Source organism: Carassius gibelio, chromosome B7 (genome assembly GCF_023724105.1).
Source record: "Carassius gibelio isolate Cgi1373 ecotype wild population from Czech Republic chromosome B7, carGib1.2-hapl.c, whole genome shotgun sequence".
In the NCBI taxonomy this organism is placed as follows: Eukaryota; Metazoa; Chordata; class Actinopteri; order Cypriniformes; family Cyprinidae; genus Carassius; species Carassius gibelio.
Window position 1 is genome coordinate 805,778 of NC_068402.1, and position 23,069 is coordinate 828,846.

The window sequence follows — 23,069 nt, forward strand, 5'->3', positions numbered from 1 at the left end:
GCAATGGCAGACATCTCACTGTATCTCACTGTAAATTTGCTCAGGGCAGCTCTGAGTTAAAATGACAGTGTCTTTTAAAATTTGTGACCGGAGCCTGTGGCTAATGTGACATCACCCCATGAGTGGGTGGATTTGTATCATTATAGGGTTGTGTACACACACTCCCAACACACAATTAGGTCCAAACACCATGCAAAAGTGAATTTTGCATAATAGGGTCCCTTTAAGTCCTCAGTTCTCCTTCAGTTTTGTTGGTTCTTATCTACTGTATATGTATGTGTGTTCCTGGCCACCTCCATGTTGCATAATCTTTTGTGAAGCAATAAAATGACAGTTTACCCTTCATCTTCCTGTGTGTACTCTCACCACCAACCTATGACAATATTTATGTATGTATGTATGTATGTATATTTATCTATGTATACAGTCATCCTCAAAAGGTTTGGCAGTGACTTACATTCTGTTTTTTGCAAAGTTTGCTGCAAAGATGTTTTGGTGTTAATTCACACTGTTCCTAGATTATTGTGTAGATCGTTCAGATGCAGTTTAAATAATCACTAAAAGTTTTGTTGGCCAAAATATTAACATTTCACAAATAAACATCACTGAATTGCGCAACGTTCTGCTAGGTTTTCAGAGTTGAACAACATGCTTCCTGGAAACAGTGTGCAATGGTATTTGAGATAGTTTTCTCTTGTTTGGTGGGTGTGTGTTAGAAATGTCAGTCCAATCAGCAGCAACATATAAACAACACGGTATTAAAGAGACCGCTCACACAGTGTAATTAACATCAAAATAAATTCACAAAGAGCAAGTATATTGTTTGCACATGATTATTTATATTAAATGAAAAATAACTGAAATACTAAGAGCACAAGTATAGATCTGGAACTTCTTTTTGTCAGTCTAAATATTATTTAGTAATTGAAATGTCTTCTGGTCCATATCCTTTCCTTAGGAATTTGTGCTAAATACTGATTAATGTAACAAAAATGCTATACATATTTATATATTTTGCTGTTGTATTGTGGAGTGACACTTTCATAAATGTCCCTATACTCCTCTGATTATATAATGGTGAATATTACAATATCATGGCACAACAACATTGTTTAGCAGTAATGATAAGCCAATACTCACAATAAAATAATAACCAAGAAATGTTGGATTACAAAAATGTCCACAATCCGTCTGTGACGAGTGGGGCGGGGCTGAGGACCGAGGAGTGAGGCCAGGTGTAGTGATTGGAGATGAGCGACACCTGCTCGACCCACCACCGGTCTCGAGTCCCACGGAGGAGATGGAGGGATATAATACAGGAGCGACGACAGTGAAGGACGAGAGAGGACCAGGCCTGGGCTTTTAGTTGTGTTGTGTTGTGTTTTTTATTTGTGCGCATCAGTCGTCTGTGAGGGAATGGCCTTCTCAGCTGCTATAGCTAGCTAAGTTTAATATATATATATATATATATATATATATATATATATATATATATATATATATATATATATATAAGAAAAGTTTTTCCCTTTTAACACCATTCTTTGTAAACCCTAGAAATGGTTGTGTGTGAAAATCACAGAAACTGAGCAGATTGTGAAATACTCAGACCGGCCCGTCTGGCACCAACAACCATGCCACGCTCAAAATTGCTTAAATCATCTTTCTTTCCCATTCTGACATTCAGTTTGGAGTTCAGGAGATTGTCTTGACCAGGACCACACCCTAAATGCATTGAAGCAACTGCCATGTGATTGGCTGACTAGATAATTGCATTAATGAGAAATTGAACAGGTGTTTCTAATAATCCTTTAGGATAATGTGTGTGTGTGTGTATATATATATATATATATATATATATATATATATATATATATATATATATGCTCCCGTTAGTGACACTGCACACCGTGTTTGCATACTTTTATCACAGATGAAGTGAATTAAATGCAATATTTGTCATATGCACAGACGTTTCAGAAATGTTTTCATGAGCAACAGAAACAGTTTTTACATACTGCTTAATGCAGCGCCATCTTTTCAAGAATAAAGTTCAACATAATCATATATACTATTTAAATACTAATACAGTGGGGCATACATGCTTTTCTCAGTGTGGTATGATAAACGGGACTCGATAAAAAAGTGCGACTACAGTAAAAAGAGCTTTTACCGTTCTACAATCACAGATTTGTGGCCATTATTGGAACTGAAAAGGTTCGACTAACCCGAAACACACATGATCGTTGTCATATGGTGAATCTGTCCAATTGTGAAACAGCTGTGACGTTATCAAACAAACTTTTGCAAGATTAGCCTTAACAGAGGGCGTTCAAAGCAACAGTGCGCAGGTAACAATCCAGCGTCCCGATACTAAAACCAATATAAGAGCCACAGCAAAGCAGCAGCTGGCAACTTCTGTAAAACAACACATAAACATTTTTTTTCTTCTCACTTCTCGCTTTTCTCATTTAAATGACAAGACACTTTCATACTCATAAACAATTGCTGGACGCATCCAACTAATCTACAATTTCATAAAACAACAATCACATTCATCCAAATATGAGTTCATCCAAATTAAGTTAATTTCCCCAAAACTCCCACATTCTTAGTTTATAATTTAATTTTAAACTTTAAAAATGACAAATACTTTACTAGAGGAGTGAAGAAGATACATGACCCACACAAACAGGTCAAATCATTGTAATGCTATGAGGAAACTAATCTCTCAATTGTGTCTATAATTACGTGATTACCTGACGAACCAAACCACCACAAACTCAGCGCATTGTAAAGATGACATGAAGGACAACAGGATATGATGACAGTAAAGACTACTTCTTCTGCAACATGAACACAAGCACGTAGTCCGTCATCGGGTGCATTCGACTTGAAGCATGGCTACATATGACGGTCAACGAGAATGGCTTTGTTCTACATGTATATAGCTAATTTTACCCTTCATGACAACTGTGAGGAGGGTGATTTTTTTTTTTTTTTTTAACTCATCCATTTAAATTATATTAAGCCTTAAAGTTCTGCATAATTAAGGGCGTGGTCACTAGAGTGACAGGTGGATTGCCGCTGCTGACACTGTCGTCGCGCTAGGTGGGTGTGGCTTCAGCAACTAGCTGAACTTTTGAAAATAAACAGTGTAACTTTTATGTTTGGTGGACTGCATTTCAGTTTGATGATGGATTCAGTTTACACTTGAACGAATGTTGTTTGTGTGTACGTGAGGCGTCTGTGCGGTCAGATGGATTAAATCAAATAAATATAAAGTAAAGAATTAAAATGCATTAAGAGTGTCACAAAAACAAGCGTAGTCTGTAATTGTTGCAAAGTGTGTTTTTTTGTGATGTGACGATTGAATCTTGATGATCTGTGGTTTAAGCTGCTATTCGCCTGTTAAAGCCCTGTCACAACATGAGGGTTAAGTCGATGTTGTGAGCGCCAGACAGGAAGTGAGGCTGTGTGTTTCTCAACCATATATTGTTATTCATAATTTATAGTCTGTTCTCTATATTTTGTATTACCTTAAATTTTATATGAATGTCTGCACTATGTCTTTACTTTCTTTAGTGGAAGCTCCTGACACCAAGACAGATTCCTTGTGTGTGTAAACATACTTGGAAATAAAACTCTTTCTGATTCTAATATTAACATTTGTGATGATTTTTTTTCACACCACAGATTCTTCACTTTAACAGAAGTCCAAACCACATTAGGTCAAAGTGTTTGAGAAACACACAGCCTCACTTCCTGTCTGGCGCTGACGACATCCACTTAACCCTCATGTTGTGTTCAGGTCATTTTGAACTGGAAATAATCGTATTTTTTTCCTAAACATGCAAGTTAATGTTATGCAATTGAACTAAAACTTACTGATTTTGCTCAGACAGGGTTTAACAAAAGCAATTCCCCTTCACGTCTGCATTTTGATTTCGACAGATCAGTTTGAGCGACTGCAAACCACATGATTATTGATCAGGAGCATCCTAGGCAAGAAAATATATGCAATCTAATTGAGGGAAGAAGTCTTTCACTATTGTAAGTTAATGTTAAATAGAGACAGAAAAAAAAAAATATATATATATATATATATATATATATTTTTTTTTTTTTTTTTAAATAGTAACTTCTAGCATTTATTGAAGCACAAATTCAAGCACTAAAAGCAGCCCACACTCTCTAAGTTCTCTTTAATTCAAAATATTAATAGACAGTTACAGGCGCTATTAAAGGTAGTGACTGTTGTTCTGTTTTATACAGTTTTATGGTTATGTGGTGAGCCTGAGTCTATTCTGTAACATTAGTGATACGCAGAGTGAGGGGTTTTTGCACATTAATATGTCCTTTTTCTGGCTTCGTTAGTGCAGGCCATGAACAGAATTTGAACACGAAGAGTATTTTTTATATGAAATATATTTTAAATGAATCAACACCAGTTCAGTTAAAGTGAGCCAGAAAGTGAACCAGCAGTGAGTATGTATATTAAGCATATTATCAAACAATAAATATGTTGTTGGAAATGAAAACCAAAAACACTTTCTGACTGTCAAGCGTTAGTGGAACATGTTCATATGCTAAAGATGGAAGGAGAACTGACTTCACACACATCCATTAAAAATGACACAAACTGGTTAAAAATAACAGAAAAAGTGTCTCAGAAAACAGAAGTTGTGGACAATTTATTTTCAAGAAAAGGACCAGAAAGAATTTAAAGTTATTGTAACTTGTGTTTGGTCACTGTTCTCAAACTCCGAAGCTCTGATGGGAAATCTATTACAAGACACAATATCATACAATATCAAATTCATAATAACACAAATACATCTGATTGAACATAACCAAAAAAAAAAAAAAAAAAAAAGCACATGTCCACATGTCCTCCATCTTTCACAAGCAGCTCAGATAAATACATGTTCTCTGAAACTCTGTATCTGATCCACACGTAACACATCATCACATTAATCTGAACAATAAAGAATTCATAGATCCTCCTACACACAATCATTCATTTATCTTCAGCTGAACACTGTTAATAACAGAAAAACTGAAGATAGTGTAGAATATAGTGAAATACTCACAGATCATGAGAGGCAGTGCACTGGAGCCCATACTGACACATTAACAGACTGTTTTAACAGAGATGCGTCTCTAAATCAGACACTTCCTGCATTTCACAGTTCAAGAAGAGATGAGGGAGGAGACACAACTCTACACAGAGACACAAAACAGGAAGAAAAAGAGATGCATTCTAAGACAATTACCTGCTCTTTCAGTGCACGCAAGTTGTTAAAGCTGTTTTTTACTTGAAAAGACTGTTTCACAGAGAATGTCTCCAGTAATTGTTCTCAAACTTCTTTATTTTGTTGTTCACAGTCAGAGCTGCACACATTACCACACAACCATCAGCTCAACCTTTATTAGGCCTCTATAAACTACTACAAGCAGCTTCCAAAGTTAGCAATGCACAAATAACATTTATTTTTTTTTATTTTTTTTACTAACTACGGCCTCGGTAACTATGGTTGACTTTGACTGTCAACACTGAGCAATGTTTCCATTTTTATTAGAGATGGGACGTTTGACACTGAGGCTCTGAAGCCTGTATTTCTCTATTACAACAGACAGGTTCGAAAGACAGTATCAAGGATTGTATAAATCTCTGTGATCACGTGACCGATGAGGTTTGAGTCTTCATGCGTCACAATGAAAGTGAAAGCGAAAGTGAAAGTGGCCAACAGCCAAGTATGGTGACCCATACTCAGAATTCGTGCTCTGCATTTAACCCAAATAAAGTGCACAAACACAGCAGTGAACACACACAAACACAGATACTGTGAACACACGGCCGGAGCAATAGGCATCATTTATGCTGCGGTGCCTGGGGAGCAGTAGTAATAATAATCTAGCTGAGTGTACATGGGAGACCATGTCCTGACTATACCAAACTATTATCATAGACAGTAATGTTAATTATTATTGTAGGTGCCAGGTTTGGATTGATGTCTTACATATATAAACAGTGATCAGACAAGATTTCGTACATTCATTGCCAACCGATTTCTGTTAACAGAGATTTAACAAATAAAGATCAATGGCAGTACGTAAGTACAGAGAACAATCCGGCTGATAAACCATCGAGAGGCATGCATGTAGATGCATTCTTGAGATCAAAATTGTGGTTTAATGGTCCAGATTTCCTTTATACAGATAAAAGCCAGTGGCCACACGTTACCAAAGAGTTTCTCTCCAAAAATCTGAATGGCCTGGAAGTCAAAAGGGTTACACAGGCAAATGTTTTAACAATGATGGAGAATCCCATAAGTAAATTTATTGAAAAATTCTCACAGTGGAATTACTTGGAAAAAGAGTAGTGGCATGACTATTAAAATTTAAAGATGTCCTAAAAACAAAGCTGAAGAGAAAAGAGGTCAAAATGGTGGCTAAAAGCATGTGAAAACTAACCATCTTTCTGTAAAAGATTTAGCTAGAGCAGAACACTTGTACATTAAAGCTGCGGTAGGGAACTTTTGACGCTCTAGCGGTTAATAAACAGATCTGCTTGCGTCTTGCGGAAGAACATCGTAGCCGGAACTACTTCTCTCTGTTTATGTCTATGAAGAATCACAAAGGTACTGGGTTACTCCGCCGCGGTACCCCAGAAGCAATCTAAAATAGTCCGAATATAAACACTTATTATAAGTGCACCCTAGTGATTCAGGACAAGCCAAAAACACGGTTTGGAAAACGGATTCATGGTGTACTCACTTATTATATAATTTTTTCTACATTTTGAACACAAATAAAGTTACGGACTGCAGCTCTGATTGGTTGTTTCTTACCGGGAGCAGTCTGTAACTGCAAATGGCAATAGGACCGCTGGGAGGAGCCAGAGGAGCTTGTTTTTTTTCACAGATTATCTGTCTCATATTCTACTGTCAGGACATAATGACAGGTTTAACAAATATGTAAAAAATATATATTTACAAAAGTTCCCTACAGCACCTTTAATTCTCAGAATGTAGGTCATTTGAGTTACAGCATCAGAGAAGAACCAGAAAATACTCCAAAAAACACTTTTGACATGCACTGAACTGTCCAAAATATGGTTGTTTATTTATTATTTTTTCATAACAAAAACAACCATCTAAGACTCAACATTCTTAACATTCAAAGCAAAAAGCCGGATGTGTTTAGTTCTGCTACTCTGATCTATGGTTAAAATGACTCTTAAAGTAAAAAAATGTGAAAAAGTCCAAAAACAAAACAGAAAAGGTTTTCATGTGTATATTTATCAAAACTAAATCTTACACTTCATTAACTGCAGCAAAAAAACAAAACAAACGGCATTATGAAATGTCTTAAAAAATGAATAAATGTAAAAAGCAGTATATAAAATATGAAAGCAAGAAAAGTCTCATTGTCTTGAGAAAATCACAGCACAATTTTATAACACATTGTATTTACATCTACTGTATTATTAATAAACACTTTATTATTCTGTTGGTTCTATTGGCAGCACAGAGATTATATAATAATATAATAATAACTTTAGATCAGTTTCTCCCAGAGTTGTGTTGAACATAAGAGCTCATCTGTGAAGAATCTGAGGATCATCAAACTGTGTGTGTTTAGATTCGAGAAAGCAATCGTACATTTGTGTTGTGTTTTACTTTCTTTCTTTTATATTCATTTATAGTGATTTATCATTTAATCATTCAGTTTAATCATCTACTCATTTATATGCAATGCAATGCAAGCGTCACTGTGTCTGCTGCTGTGAATCTCTTTTAGCCGTCTGTTGTCTTCACTGCACTCAGAGACCTTTAACAGATAAAACACATGCAAGATGATGCATTATGATCTGAATCATGAGCTCATTCTGTTGAAGATTTACAGATTTAAGATCACAATGAACCTCTGATCATCACAAATAACTCAATCACTTAAAGCAGATTTATAATGTAAAAGAATCAATGCATGCCCTGAATTGATCTCATTTTTCAGTTATTGTAAAAATTATTATACGATTGTAACAGAATTCTTACATGTTTTATTCTTCTTCCTCAAAGGTTGAGCACAAGTTTCATCACCAGCATCAGCACCTGAAGAACACAAATGATCAATAACAATAAAATGATGATAAAACACATGATTGTCCTCCATGAGTCACGTGACTTCAGGAATCAGAGTGGTGTGTGACAGAAACGGTTCATATTTCAGGTGTGTGGTTTGACTGTAATAGTGCTGAAGCTTGTCTTGTGTTTCTCTCACCTCTGTCTGTGTTGTGCTTCAGTTCAGAGTACAAAGTGTCTCCAGACTCACTGCTCTTCCCTGAAACACATCAACAGACGTCTGAACAACACTAAAAACTGATCAGATGAGCAAGCTGATCTAAATTCAATAGCAGAAAACAGTAAAAAAAAAAAAAAATAAAAAAAAAAATAAATAAATAAAGGAAAAGCAGAACCGGTAAAAAGAGACAGATGTGAATGTTGTGTGCTTCTGTGTTTCTAAACAAGTGAATTGTTTCTCTCAGTCTTTATGATTGTAAAGTGTTTATTTTTCTGATAAAATTATTCTTTCAGAGTTTAATGTGATGAATCATTGTGTTCAGATGCAGTTTTTTGTGTGTCTACCTTTGCCCTTGGTCTTCATTTTGTCCTTTAAATCAATCTGAGCATAAACCAGATCACTGGGTCCTGCAGTATTAATATCTGTATTAATATTAATAATAATGTATTAATCAGTATTAATATTAATGCAGAACAGAGGATCAGTCAAAGTGTTCAGAACATGCTGGAAATATTGTACACTGTAAAAAACTAAAGGTGCCTCAGGTATCCTTTTAAGTACTCCATTAATAATAATAATAATAATAATTACTATTAAGAATGTGATGGAACAATGACTTTGACAAATAAAAATAAATAAAAAACAGATGCAATATGGATAAACAAATGATAAAGCTTGGCTTATTGAATATCAGATCCCTTTCTAAGAAAATACTTTTTGTAAATAATATGATCAATGATCATAATATAGATGTGCTCTGTTTGACAGAAACCTGGCTAAAACCTGATGATTACATTATTTTAAATGAGTCCACCCCCAAATAGTACTGTTATAAACATGAGCCGCGTCTAAAAAGCATAGGGGGAGGTGTTGCTTCAATTTATAACAACGTTTTCAGGATTTCTCAGAGGGCAGGCTTCAAGTATAACTCGTTTGAAGTAATGGTGCTTCATATAACATTATCCAGAGAAACCAATGTTAATGATAAATCCCCTGTTATGTTTGTACTGGCTACTGTATACAGGCCACCAGGGCACCATACAGACTGTATTAAAGAGTTTGGTGATTTTACATCCGAGTTAGTTCTGGCTGCAGATAAAGTTTTAATATTTAGTTATTTTAATATCCATGTTGATAATGAAAAAGATGCATTGGGATCAGCATTCTTCATTTAACATTATCATAGCAAACTTCATATAGCCAAAATTGTAAATTCTACTTCTTGTTACAAGTATGGAAGAACCATCACTTCTACCACAAATTACTGCTTTTTAAGTTATCTTCCTGATGTATCCGAATTCCTTAGCATATCCAAAACCTCAGAACAACTTGATGATGTAACAGAAACTATGGACTCTCTCTTTTCTAGCACTTTAAATACAGTTGCTCCTTTACGCTTAAGGAAGGTTAAGGAAAACAGTTTGACACCATGGTATAATGAGCACACTCGCACGATAAAGAGAGCAGCCCGAAAAATGGAGCGCAACTGGAGGAAAACAAAACTAGGGGCTAAATATCACTTTATTGGTATTGTCGCTTCGACCTGCGGACATGAAAAACAACCACAGACTTGGCAACACTGGTTGGCATATATAACACACAGCCGTAATTCACTGACAATCTTCACAAAATATTTTTTTTTCTCGATTTTGAAAGCGATTTTGTTAGTTGTCGGTGGACTACGGCTCTGTGCAGTAACTGCCGCTCCTCGTGAACCAGTGTTGCCAAGTCCGTTTTTAGCACCTAAAATGTGAATTTTACCAAGAATTTTTCATTCACCCGTGGCAGGCAAAGAAGACATCTCAGCTAATAAGAATCTCCCTTGACTTAAGTTAATTCAAACATGTCCTTGAGATATGGCCATGGGTGATCCCTGTCGGGAATCTCTGGATCATTGCGGGCAGCAAGAGCTGCACTATCACCTGTTTTAGCGGTCATCTTCCACCTCTAACTAACTGCTGCGTGAGCGTATGTTGGCAAAGAACTCGAAGTCGTGCGTTCTTTTTTTCAAAAGAAAACCAAATGTCTCCATGAATGGGATTGTGATGTGCAGTATTGACTATTTAAGGTTATTATGGATATTGTTGTTTTTTATCAATAAACTATGTTTTATACGCATTTGTTTAATTTTTTCAGTTTGTTTTTTAAAATCATTAAAAATGTCAATAGCAGGAAAAATAAACCAGTGGGGCGGGGGGTGAATATTAAAGAACTGAAATTAGGGAAATGGTGCCTTGAAGCACACTAGGTGGTTCCTGGCCATCCTAATAAAAGGGTTCCTCCAGGAACCACTGAAAGTTCCTCAGAGAACCACTCCCATTTAGAGCGGTACCTAGAGGCTCTTCAGAGGGTTCCGCCGGTGTGGCGAAGTGAAGAACCCCAAAAGGTACCTCCAGGAACCTTTAGTTTTTACAGTGCACTTTAGGAAAAACAGCATCTCACCTTTACTTTTGGATTTATTTTCTTTGTTTCTGACTTCTGAGTAAGTCACATCATTTGAGCCTAGCCTGGTATCATCTAAAAAAACAATATTAGAAAGAAATATGCACTTTTATTTAATTAATTAGAAAAGTATTAATGTTTCTGATGATGATCATATTGTTCAGGTGAAGGTAAGAGACTTTATTTTAACCTTTGTCCATCTTTTTCTTGTTTTTCTTGACAGTAACCTCTGAATATGTGACATCTGCCGATGGCTCCACATCATCTTAAAAAAAGTTTATATGATTTAATGAATGATATTTGTTGATTTGGAATGATATGTGTTTAAATAAGGTTTATGAATCAACTTTTACCTCTCTTCTTAACTTCAGTCACAATGTCACAAACCTGATCAGAATCTGCTGGACAGCAAACAAACATTTGAGAATAAAAGATGAAAAGTAAAATAGTCTTGAGAGAAAAAATCAAATCAAATCCAAATTATATATATAGTTAAAAATAGTTTAAAAAATGTGAAGAATGCTGGTGGACAAACACATTATGGCCCCACTGACATTAATTGTATGGAAATATAAAGCAACTGAGACAATGCTAAAAATATCCCCAGAAGACTATGACTTTAAATGATTAGTGAGTGAGGCTGACCAGACTGTAGACGAGAGTTTTCTGGTTGAGATTCTGCAGATTGATTTGGGACTGATCTCTGGTTAATGTTACGCTGCTGATCTAGAATAGAAACAAAGAGCATTATGGTCACTCAAGAGTATCTGCAGTGATTACACTGACTCTTTCTGCTGATATTTAGATCTTCTCATGAGCCTTTATTCATAAACGGTATCTTTCATGTGTTTCTGTTCAGTTGTATTAATCATGTCATGAACACCTTTGTTCTTCTTGTATCTCCACAGCAGCAGCAGAGAGATGAAGATCAACAAGAAAATGCTTGATCCCACAACCACAGCAGTGACCGGAAGAGAAGATGAAGCTGTGAGACAGAAGAACATACACATTCAGATCTGATCGTAAGTCACATACTGTGTGATATTCTTACAAATGTGCATAAAATCACTCATTATTTCCAGACTTCTGAAATTAGGCTCATGCCCGCGCTGGATATAACACTAATTTAATTCATGTTAATGTATTAGATTAGATTAGATTCAACTTTATTGTCATTATGCAGAGTACAAGTACAGAGCTAATGAAATGCAGTTAGCATCTGTGTTTGTATCTGGCACATTCTACAATAAACATTGTTTTCCTAAAAGCAGGTATGTTCAGACCAACAAGTGAACAACAACAGTATACAAGTGCCATGACAAATCTCAGTTAGTCTAGCACAGAACACACACATGCCAGGTGTATGAATATGATAGACAAAAAAGAAAAGGTAAATGCTAGTAGTAGCTGGTTAAGTGCTGGCGAAAAAGATGAGTTTTTAGATGTTTTTTTTTTGAAAATGAGTAAAGATTGTTCGAATTGAGATTGGGAGGTCATTTCACCAGCTGGGCACAATCCAGGAAAAGGTCAGTGAGAGTGATTTTGAACTTCTTTGGGATGGCACTGCAAGGCGTCATTCACTTGTAGAGCACAAACTTCTGGAGGGCACAGAAGATTGAACCAGTGAGTTTAGGTAAGTTGGTGCCGTGCCAGTGGTCGTCTTGTAGGCAAGCATCAGTACCTTGAATTTGATGCGAGCGGCTACTGGTAGCTAGTGTAACCTGATGAGGAGAGGAGTAACGTGAGCTGTTTTTGGCTCATTGGAAACAACCCTCGCTACTGCATTCTGGATCAGCTGCAGAGGCTTGATAGTACATACAGGAAGGCCCGCCAGGAGAGCATTACAATAGTCCAGTCTGGAGAGAACAAGTGACAATAAAAGTGAGTGACGTGACCCGTACTCAGAAATTGTGCTCTGCATTTAACCCATCCAAAGTGCACACACACAGAGCAGTGTAGTGTATACACACACACTGTGAACACACACCTGGGGCAGTGGGCAGCCATTTATCCTGCGGCGCCCAGGGAGCAGTTGGGGGTTCAGTGCATTGCTCAAGGGCACCTAAGTCGTGGAATTGAGGGTGGAGAGAGAACTGTACATACACTCCCCCCACCCACAATTCCTGCTGGCCCGGGACTCGAACTCACAACCTCACGACTTCCCCAAGAACAAGAGCAAGAACTTGGACAAGAAGTTGGGTGGCTTGCTCTGACAGGAAGGGTCTAATCTTTAGTTGAATGTTGTATAAGGCAAATCTGCAGGACCGGGTCTTTGTATCAATATGGTCTGTGAAGCTTAACTGATGATCCATCACAACTCCTAGATTTCTGGCTGTCCTGGTTTGACGAATCCAGCTGTATAGAGAAGTTGTGATGAAATGATGGGTTAGCTGGAACCACCAGGAGTTCTGTCTTAGTAAGGCTGAGCTGAAGGTGATGGTCATTCATCCAGCTAGAAATGTCACTCAGACAGGATGAAATGCGAGCAACTACCATCGGTTCATCTGGTTGGAATGAGAAGTAGAGTTGGGTGTCATCGGCGTAGCAGTGATAAGAAAAGCCATGCGTCTGAATGACAGATCCTAATGACGTCATGTAAATGGAAAAGAGAAGTGGTCCAAGTACTGAGCCTTGAGGAACCCCACTAACAAGTTGTTGTGACTTAGGAACATCACCCCTCCAAGACACCCTGAAGGATCTATCAGAGAGGTAGGACTTAAACCACAGGAGTGCAGTTCCAGTTTTCTAGAAGTGCTGGATTTAGAGAGGGTTTCTTAAGTAGTGGGCTTACCCGAGCCTGCTTAAATGCTGAGAGAAATGTTCCAGAGTGAAGAGAGGAGTTGATAATGTGAGTAAGTGAAGGTATGACTGAAGAAGAAATCACTTGAAGGACGTGAGTGGGGATCGGATCAAGTGGACAAGTAGTAAGATGTGTAACCGCACTGGGTTGTACATAATAATTAACTCAAATGATATATAGGGAATTTGAATAATTAATCAGGAATATGATTAATATACATCTCATATGACAGTTACACTAAATTTTATTGATTATGAAAAATAGCTCAATTGCATTTATCAATAACTCATTACAGGGCACTGCAATTTACTCATTACTATGTCAATATTCCATTGTTCATATCAATTATTGTGATATCTATTACTTTAAATTACTGTAAATCAAACAGTGCTTTGTCCAGCAAACGGCCGTAAGATTAACTTATCAATTTTCAATAAAGTTATCACTTCTTATAATTCAAGGAAAAATATTCTCTGGTCATGAAAACATTATCCTACCATTATGATAAATTTAGTTTCTCAAAATAAAGCTTGTAGCTAAAGATCAGACACTTCAGTGACTCGTAATGTGAGCGGTTCGGAGGCAATCATGAATATATTGGTTTTTAATAATTGCACTAATAATACATCAAATTACAAAGCACACAGAGTAAATACGCGTACGACAATACAGACAGTAAACTTTGTACAAGACATAACGAAATCCAAATAAGGGAGAGAGAGAGAGAGAGAGAGATAAAGAGAAAGAGATCACAGAATGAGCTCAGGTATGAAAATCACAGACAGTAACCCTTAGCAGCCAACACGAATCAAATCACAGACCAACTTTAAAGCAGCATTTAAATCTCCATAGAGAAAGATACTTGCATGTCCCAGCGTGCGTGAGCGTGGTCTTTTTGTGACGCTTGGTGCGCTGGTCTTTTAAAACGCTGGAGCAGCGTGGTCCTGTGTCTTCTGGCCTGGGGCTGCTGTGGAATCGCGCGGTATTTGAAAGGTTCAACAAAAAATGTTCCAGAATTCGTCTTCATTGTGTGGAGAGGCGAATAGTTGAACAAACTTAGTAAAGAAAAGAAAAGAAAACAACGAAAAAGAAAGCTTCCGAAGGAGCCATGAGAATGGCTGTCCTCTCCGCCCCTGTGCTGAGGGGGACGGCGATATGAGCATGGCCCAAGGCCGCGCAGAGGCACGAGCGGGAGCGACGAGGGTCGCAGCAGGTTAGCATCGTGTCAGAGAAGGAAGAGAGGGCGGACCTTGTTCGGTCAGCTCTCATGGCTTGAGATGGTTCACGCCTCTGTTCGCGTGAACAACCAATGAACGTCCGCGATCTGAAGCGGGAAAAAGTTCCTTTGTCTCTGTGGAAACATCCACCCTAATGATTTAGGGCTTATCAGATTTCAGCAGTGATATTCTAGCAAGTTCGTAATTCAAGATTGATACATTTTACACACATTTTACACAGGGGAATAGTTGGGTCACAACATGACAATTCCAAAAACACCAAACATTACATATATAACTGATAGAAACACGAAGTTGCATTCAAATGCAGAATTACACACATTTAACGTTTGATTAGCACACGATTAAAACTGCAGATTTTCCAATTTATATGGGGAATCTCTAATGCACCAAAAAGCAATACTTGATACATTGAGACCACATTGAAAAAGTAACGAAAATCCAAAAAAGTAACGAAATCCAAATAAGGGAGAGAGAGAGAGAGAGAGAGAGAGAGATAAAGAGAAAGAGATCACAGAATGAGCTCAGGTATGAAAATCACAGACAGTAACCCTTAGCAGCCAACACGAATCAAATCACAGACCAACTTTAAAGCAGCATTTAAATCTCCATAGAGAAAGATACTTGCATGTCCCAGCGTGCGTGAGCGTGGTCTTTTTGTGACGCTTGGTGCGCTGGTCTTTTAAAACGCTGGAGCAGCGTGGTCCTTTGTCTTCCGGCCTGGGGCTGCTGTGGAAAGGTTCAACAAAAAATGTTCCAGAATTCGTCTTCATTGTGTGGAGAGGCGAATAGTTGAACAAACTTAGTAAAGAAAAGAAAAGAAAACAACGAAAAAGAAAGCTTCCGAAGGAGCCATGAGAATGGCTGTCCTCTCCGCCCCTGTGCTGAGGGGGACGGCGATATGAGCACGGCCCAAGGCCGCGCAGAGGCACGAGCGGGAGCGACGAGGGTCGCAGCAGGTTAGCATCGTGTCAGAGAAGGAAGAGAGGGCGGACCTTGTTCGGTCAGCTCTCATGGCTTGAGATGGTTCAAGCCTCTGTTCGCGTGAACAACCAATGAACGTCCGCGATCTGAAGCGGGAAAAAATTCCTTTGTCTCTGTGGAAACATCCACCCAGTGTTAATTTCGTTGACTAAATATTTTCGTCATTATTTTCGTCACGAATATATTTTTGCCGACGAAAACGAAACGAAAACTAAAATAGAAGGCACTGATGGAGACTAAAACTATGACTAAATTGATTGACATTATCGTCAACGAATAAAGGACGAGACGAAAATAGACTGTGACGAAAATCAAATCAGCAGACGGGAGAGATGCGAGGAATGAGCAAAAGAACCGGCAAAACAGAACAGATTGCATGAGAGAAGAGAACCAATCAGAGCCTGACTTATTGAAGCGAAGGTTTTCAGTTTTTATGAGCTTCCGGGAAGTCGGCATTCGAAGAGGTGATAGGGACTTTAAGCAACAGCCTCTGGTGGAACGGCAACGCCATTCTGGCGTTGTATTGCGCCTGCGCGAATTTAACTGCTACTTTCTGACGTTCTAATTTAACGGTCTACTACGGGAGAACAGCTGATTTGCCAGAGTCGCTACAACGTGAGAGGTTAGGTAAATAAATGTTATGTTTTTAGACTTATTTACATCATACAATATTAAAAACTCCTCTTCTGACAAAAGATTGTCATTTAACGCCAAAAGCAATCCTTCTCTTGCTTTTTTAAATTATATATTTTTTTGGATCTCAATAAATGAATTATTGCTGCGTTGCGCTGTTCTGTTTTACCGTTGTTTAGTGACTTTTACGTTCTTGGCTACAGCGGTGTGACGGCAAACTTCCGGTCGCTGTAGCCGTTCCATTCGCAGCTGTTGCTTAAAGTCCCTACTGTCTAAAAGAGCGACAAAATGTCCACAGCTCACTTCACGTTTAACGACGAACAAAACAAAACAAAGTGTAAAGCACGCAGAGCGCTCATTCGTGGCAAGAACACAACCAATTTGAAAAGACATTTACAGACGAGACACCCGGACATTTTCTCAAATGTAATTTCACAACGATATTCTTTTGTTTATTGAGCTAAGCAAAATTGGAATAGTGCAGTGCGTAGATGTTGTAGCATTAAATATTACGAACTGAAAAGTACTGTAAAATAGCCCCTTATTCAAATTAGATGCGAGCACAATACTAATACGTAATATCATGATAAATACATTTGATTAATACTAATGTTTAGTATATTTTATAATGTTCTACTTGTTGACAATATCACAAATATTTCTATATTAGTCATGTGAAACATGAATGTTCACATCCTATCATTATACATACAAATCTAGCAATATTGTAGTATTTAAAACATACAATATTGCTAGACAAATGAATACCTTATACAATCTTGTTACTTTTTTATCCACCTAGCTGCCAACTTATTAAATATTTACTTTAAATGTATGCACTTATTGTTCAGCTCAGCTGTAAGCTTTAAGGTCCTGGACCTAACATCTAAATTTTTCTTTTATTGATGGTCAGTTGGCAGCTAGTTATTGTTTACATTATCATGACAGTGTTTGTTGCTGCATAAAAGCTTTTGAATCGAAATGAAGACACAGTTGTGTTGAAATAAAGTTGAATTTGTGTTTTATATATTTTGGTTAAGTTTGTTTCCTATACCAGCTGTAAAAAATTGTCTAGTAAATCTGTTATTGATTTTAGTCTTATTTTAGTCGACTAAAATACCAAGCAATTTTAGTCGACTAAAATACCAAGCAATTTTAGTCGACTAAAATACCAAGCAATTTTAGTCAACTAAAATACCAAGCAATTTTAGTCGACTAAAATAAGACTAAAATTAAAACAAATCAGATGACTAAAACTTGACTAAAACTAAAAAGAATTATAGTCAAAAGACTAAGACTAAAACTAAATTAAAATTTCGTGTCAAAATTAACACTGCATCCACCCTAATGATTTAGGGCTTATCAGATTTCAGCAGTGATATTCTAGCAAGTTCGTAATTCAAGATTGATACATTTTACACACATTTTACACAGGGCAATAGTTGGGTCACAACATGACAATTCCAAAAACACCAAACATTACATATATAACTGATAGAAACACGAAGTTACATTCAAATGCAGAATTACACACATTTAACGTTTGATTAGCACACGATTAAAACTGCAGATTTTCCAATTTATATGGGGAATCTCTAATGCACCAAAAAGCAATACTTGATACATTGAGACCACATTGAAAAAGTAATAGTTTAGGATACACTGAGAAAAAGATGCCAGTGACTTGGCTTCTTTCCTGTCCTGTTGCCCAGTGGGGTCATAAAGTTTTACGACCTGGTCAGGAGTGGGGTTACAGAAACATGACTATTTGAGAACCTTAAAATTAGGAGACACATTTCCAATTTATAAGTCAGCAACTTTAACCATTTACCCAGGATTAACAATTTTTATGCAATACACAAACATTCAAAATACATATTTATAATAAAATGACGAAAGTAAGGAACTTTAAGAAAGGTTTCTTTTTGTGTGTGTGGAATGTTGGGGGTTTCGTGTTTCCTTTGAGGTTCGCACGGGTATCGTAAATAATTTAAGTCCAGCCAGGCTGGCGCCAGGCCAGGCATTTAGTGTAAAGAGGTTTCATGTTATATGCCTGAATTTAACCCATGAATCGATGACCTGCATATGCGGTACAGATGATTGGACAGGATACGTTCACAAACGTCCATCTCTTAGAGTGGAGAGAAGGAAGAGAGAGAGTGTGCATTAGTCATTGTGAAGTTATCCTCAGACGGCAGTGTGGAGAAAGTCACTGATGGTTCTTGTCTTATTTGTGAAGAAAACTGCAAAGTCGTCAGCTGTAAGAGTCGATGGAGGAGGAGGCGGAGGCAGATTAAGAAGAGAAGAGAAAGTTTTGAAGAGTGTCCAGGCGTCACAACATTTGTTAATTTTGTTGTGTTGGTATGATGTTTTAGCAGTGAATGCATTTGCAGAAAAGGAAGAGGGGAGAGACTGATACACACTGAGGTCAGTAGAGTTTCTTGATTTATGCCATTTCCTCTCTGCAGCGCAATGTTAGAGCAATGTTCACAAAGAACAACGGACAGTCAGGGGGCAGATAGGGTGTTGCGTGCTGATCTAGAAGACACTGGGCAAAAGTTGTCCAAACAAGAGATTAGAGTGGAGCAAAGAGTGTCAGTAGCACTGTTCATGTCCAGAGCTTAAAACTGAGAGAGTGAAAGAAGTGGGGATGAAACCACAGAGGATAGGCAAGATGGAGAGAGTGAGCGTAGGTTCCGTCGAAAGGTGACCTGTGTTGGAGTGTGTGCCACTTCAGGAGTAAGTGCTAGGTTAGCAGTAATGAGGAAGTGGTCTAAAGTGTCTAGTGGAGAAACTAAAGAGTTGTCCACAGAGCAACAGCATATGTAGGTGAGGTCCAGTTGGTTGCCTGATTTGTGAGTCGCTGTAGTAGACACTTCCTTGAGGTCAAATGAGGTGAGCAGCATGTTGAAATCAGCAGCCTGGGGTTTATCTAGGTGGAAGTCACCAAGCGGTACCAGAGGAGTACAATCTTCAGGAAAGTTTGATAGCAGCACATCCAACTCCTCCAAGAAGTTTCCCAATTGACCTGGGTGATGACCACAAAGTGACCACAAAGTGGATTTTAACGGGGTCGGTTACAGTAATTGTATGTGATTCAAATGAACCATTACCTGTAGGTGATGGCTGAAGATCAAATTTCCATTCTTTTGATATAAGGAGTCCAGTACCTCCACCCCTCCCAGTCGTACGAGGAGTGTGGGAACAAGTGAAATTAGTGGAGAGGGCTGCGGGAGTGGCAGTGTCTTCAGGTTTAATCCAGGTCTCAGTTAGCGCCATGAGGTTGAGTAGCAATTGAGAGCGAGGAGTCACGTGCCGATTTGGGTTGATTTGGGAGGGTTCTGAGCCGGTCGGCCATGATGGTAGGACACGCTATCAGTTCCCAGGGGCAACGCCTTCAGAACTTCACATAAGCGCGACTAAACAGTCCAGACCTCTTCATTTTTGTGCATTTATTATGTCGGCGGAACAGAAACGGATCTACGAATAAGAGAAAGAAATGAAGAAAGTAAAGCAATGCGAAAGATAAGGCGAAAGAAAGGGGACCTTACAGGAACAAGCTCACACCAAGCACAAAACAGCGGTATTTGGAGAAGCTCTCAGGCATCCAAAATATCGACCCATACGAGCTCCCTGCAGCGGCACAGTAAACACGGACCATTTACCTCCATGCACACATATGGACATTGTGAATTATATTGTTTACGATGTAAGTCACCTTGCATTCAGGCTATTAATGGCTTTAATCTAACCAGGACATTTACATCTTGCAATCACACATTTAACTACCCTAGCTAATCCAGAACTGGTTTGTCCACTTTGCATCCCCCAATACCCAACACAAAAACCTGGTACAATATGCGTCATTGGGCTAAAATCAAATTATAACTAAACATACACAGCTTTAGCCTACATCAAAACATGTTGGAAACCTTTGTGTACATTGAACATCTCATTACAATCTAGTCTTTACGAAACAGTGGCAGTTATTTAAGTTCCTTTGTCATTTTGGTCAAGAAGTGTCTGCTAAATGCAGTGTGATTACAACACACTAAAACGCATGTGAATAAACTTACTTTGTCCAGTACAATGCTGTTTTCACCACCTGGAGGCTTGTAGATGGACCCAGCCACAGCAGAAAGCCTCATAACTTTCCAAAGACTTGTGGCTTTTAAATTCCTGAATTGTGTAGTAACTTACACCAAAAACAAGATAATTCACAATGTCCATATATGTGCATGGAGGTAAATGGTGCAGGTCTCTGTGCCATTCCGCTGCAGGGAGCTCGTATGGGTCGATATTTTGGATGACCGCAAGCTTCTCCAAATACCGCTGTTTTGCGCTTGATGTAACCTAAAAAAAAACCCTGTATTCCATTGTTCCCTCTGTTTTCCATATGCATCGTGTGAGGTACTGGAGCAGTTTTTAACGCAGTAGTAACTTCCAGGCATGGTAAAAACAGTGCAGAATTGCAAAAACCTCTTCTACTACCGAGTTAACAACACATGTAAGAAATCCTGTTTCGCATCCGGTGTCCTGCCAACATGGCGGTGACTGTGATATCGAGGGGAGGGGCTCTGTGCTATGACGACACCTCCTCACTCTCACTAGAACAGTGATCCTCAAATCTGGCTCGCGAGATCCACTTTCCTGCGAAGTTTAGCTCTAACCCTAATCAAACACGCATGAGTTTGCTAATCAGTGTCTTCAGGATCATTAGAAAATCACATGCAGGTGTGTTTAATTAGAGTCGGAGCTAAACTCTGCAGGAAACTGGATCTCGCGAGCCAGATTTGAGGATCACTGTACTAGAAGAAATGAAGTCTTGCAAAGCACACTGGCAGTTCCAGAGACCAACTGAAATAGAGAGCGTAGTAGTAGAGGTCAGAGGGATAGGCCGTAGATTTGTCGAATAGGTCTTCCTTCAACGTACATTTCGTGCTCTCTGAGTGTTAGTTGTGATGGTAGAGATCTGAAAACACATAGTGATCAAGCGCCCTTTCAGCGTGTTTGGCGAGGCATCTGTGGCTTAATTTGATGGGCATTGAAGGGGCATTCATCATTTCCTCCCTCGCTGCACTAAAGGGGAGGGGCCATCGGCACCATATTACACGGTGCCCGTCTCTTCTCAGTGCCTTCAGGAAATCGTTCTGCCAACCCTGACCGTGTTTCAGGCTGCAGCAATCTCCGGCAAACAATTTCCTCAGTTACCGCCTGGAAACTAGCGGTGCTAAGAGGCTCGCTACCTCTACGGAGGTCTGTAGAGTAGCTAGTACAGTTGTTCTCTGCCTGCCCGTCACTTCAGGGCACTGAGCTAGAGGCTCTGGGCACACGAGGAAGCGGTCGATGAGATTCGTCGAGACATGGATTTGTCTCAAGGGGAGGGGCCATTGACACCATATTATACGGTGCCCGTCTCTCCTCAGTGCCCTCAGGAGACTGGTCTACCAACCCTGCCGGTCAATTCTATCGACGTGTTACACACATAATTCACAGCTGTTCACAAATAAGATGTTTCCCAATGATTTGATTTGTATCAAATTACAAAAAAACTAGTTAACACTAATGTGAGGATGTTTCTAATGCAGTGTCTTTGGGAGGGATGCTAAATTTGATCAGTCTCTCTTCTGACTGCTGTTATCATTCTCTAACAATTTTAATTTAATTTATTAATTTAAATTTTACTATTTTTGAGATACATGAAATGTGCTTTAAATAGAGGTGGGCATAGATTTTTTTTTTTCAATCTAAATACTTATATACAAAGAAACCTACATTTATTCAGACACCTTCAACATTTCTCACATTATTACAGTTTTGCTATATATATCAAAAAATATATCTGGTGTCTTTGTAGTTTTAACAGTCAAACCAAAAATTATAAAGTAGTCAAGAGCAGTGAGTGATTTTCATTTTCTTGGATTAACATTACAGCAGCCAGTAGCTAAATTAGGCGCGGTCACTTTAAGAGACAATGAACGCATCCAATATTATACACATCCCATTTTTTTCCTCAACTGTTTACTTTCACTTAAGAAATAACTGACAGTTTTTTTGAGCATAATTTCCAAGGTGGATATTTTGACAAATTTCGTATGTATTTGTCGGCACTAGAGCAAAAATAAGCAAATTTGATGTTCAAGTGTTTTGATCAAAACACTTGAAAACGCTTATTTTTAGCGTCTTGAGAAGCCTTTCTCTGCCTGAGCCCTGAACACCAGAACACCGCGAGTACTGAATTGGGCTCTTTCACATCTTGTTGTTTGTTTCAAACTGCGATTTGGATTTGTTCGTTCAGGTGCAGGAGGGACTTTGAGGAGAACTTCGCAGAAGAGAGCTCGGTTCAGTGTCGCTGTCCGTTAGGCTGGCCTCAGCAAGTCGGTTACATAAAATATCAAGGTGAAAGTCATCATAGCTTGCTTAGTATAGACCCAGCTCCCAACCCAACTTTGAGAATAGATTAACGGCAATATTTTTTTTTTATCGCCCAATAAGAGTCTAGCGTTAACGCAGCACGTTAACACCGATAACGGCCCACCACTAGTTTTAAAGTTCGAAGATATGTGAGTCACATTTATTTATTTATATTTTTGTCAAGACATAAATGTTTTATTTTTTGTTATAACAATATTAACACTACAGAGCCTCACACATGACATCCAGGA

The 23,069-nt window shown here is 38.4% G+C and overlaps 1 protein-coding gene and 1 long non-coding RNA gene across 2 annotated transcripts in view; one reads left to right on the top strand and one right to left on the bottom strand.

The window, feature by feature from the left end:
• Nucleotides 1-23,069, top strand: part of LOC127962297 (uncharacterized) — a 315,639-nt gene that overhangs the window by 107,782 nt on the left and 184,788 nt on the right. The gene's annotated exons all lie outside the window — the stretch shown is intronic.
• The window catches only part of LOC127962237 (leukocyte immunoglobulin-like receptor subfamily B member 1), a 238,583-nt gene that overhangs the window by 11,072 nt on the left and 204,442 nt on the right, over nucleotides 1-23,069 (bottom strand). The window contains exons 7-14 of the mRNA XM_052561777.1: nucleotides 11,633-11,734; nucleotides 11,395-11,475; nucleotides 11,103-11,147; nucleotides 10,940-11,014; nucleotides 10,750-10,824; nucleotides 8,652-8,729; nucleotides 8,287-8,346; nucleotides 8,061-8,117 (exon numbers count right to left, since the gene is read on the bottom strand). Of these exons, the coding sequence (XP_052417737.1) occupies nucleotides 8,061-8,117; nucleotides 8,287-8,346; nucleotides 8,652-8,729; nucleotides 10,750-10,824; nucleotides 10,940-11,014; nucleotides 11,103-11,147; nucleotides 11,395-11,475; nucleotides 11,633-11,734 (573 nt within the window). The remainder of the gene's footprint in view (nucleotides 1-8,060; nucleotides 8,118-8,286; nucleotides 8,347-8,651; nucleotides 8,730-10,749; nucleotides 10,825-10,939; nucleotides 11,015-11,102; nucleotides 11,148-11,394; nucleotides 11,476-11,632; nucleotides 11,735-23,069) is intronic.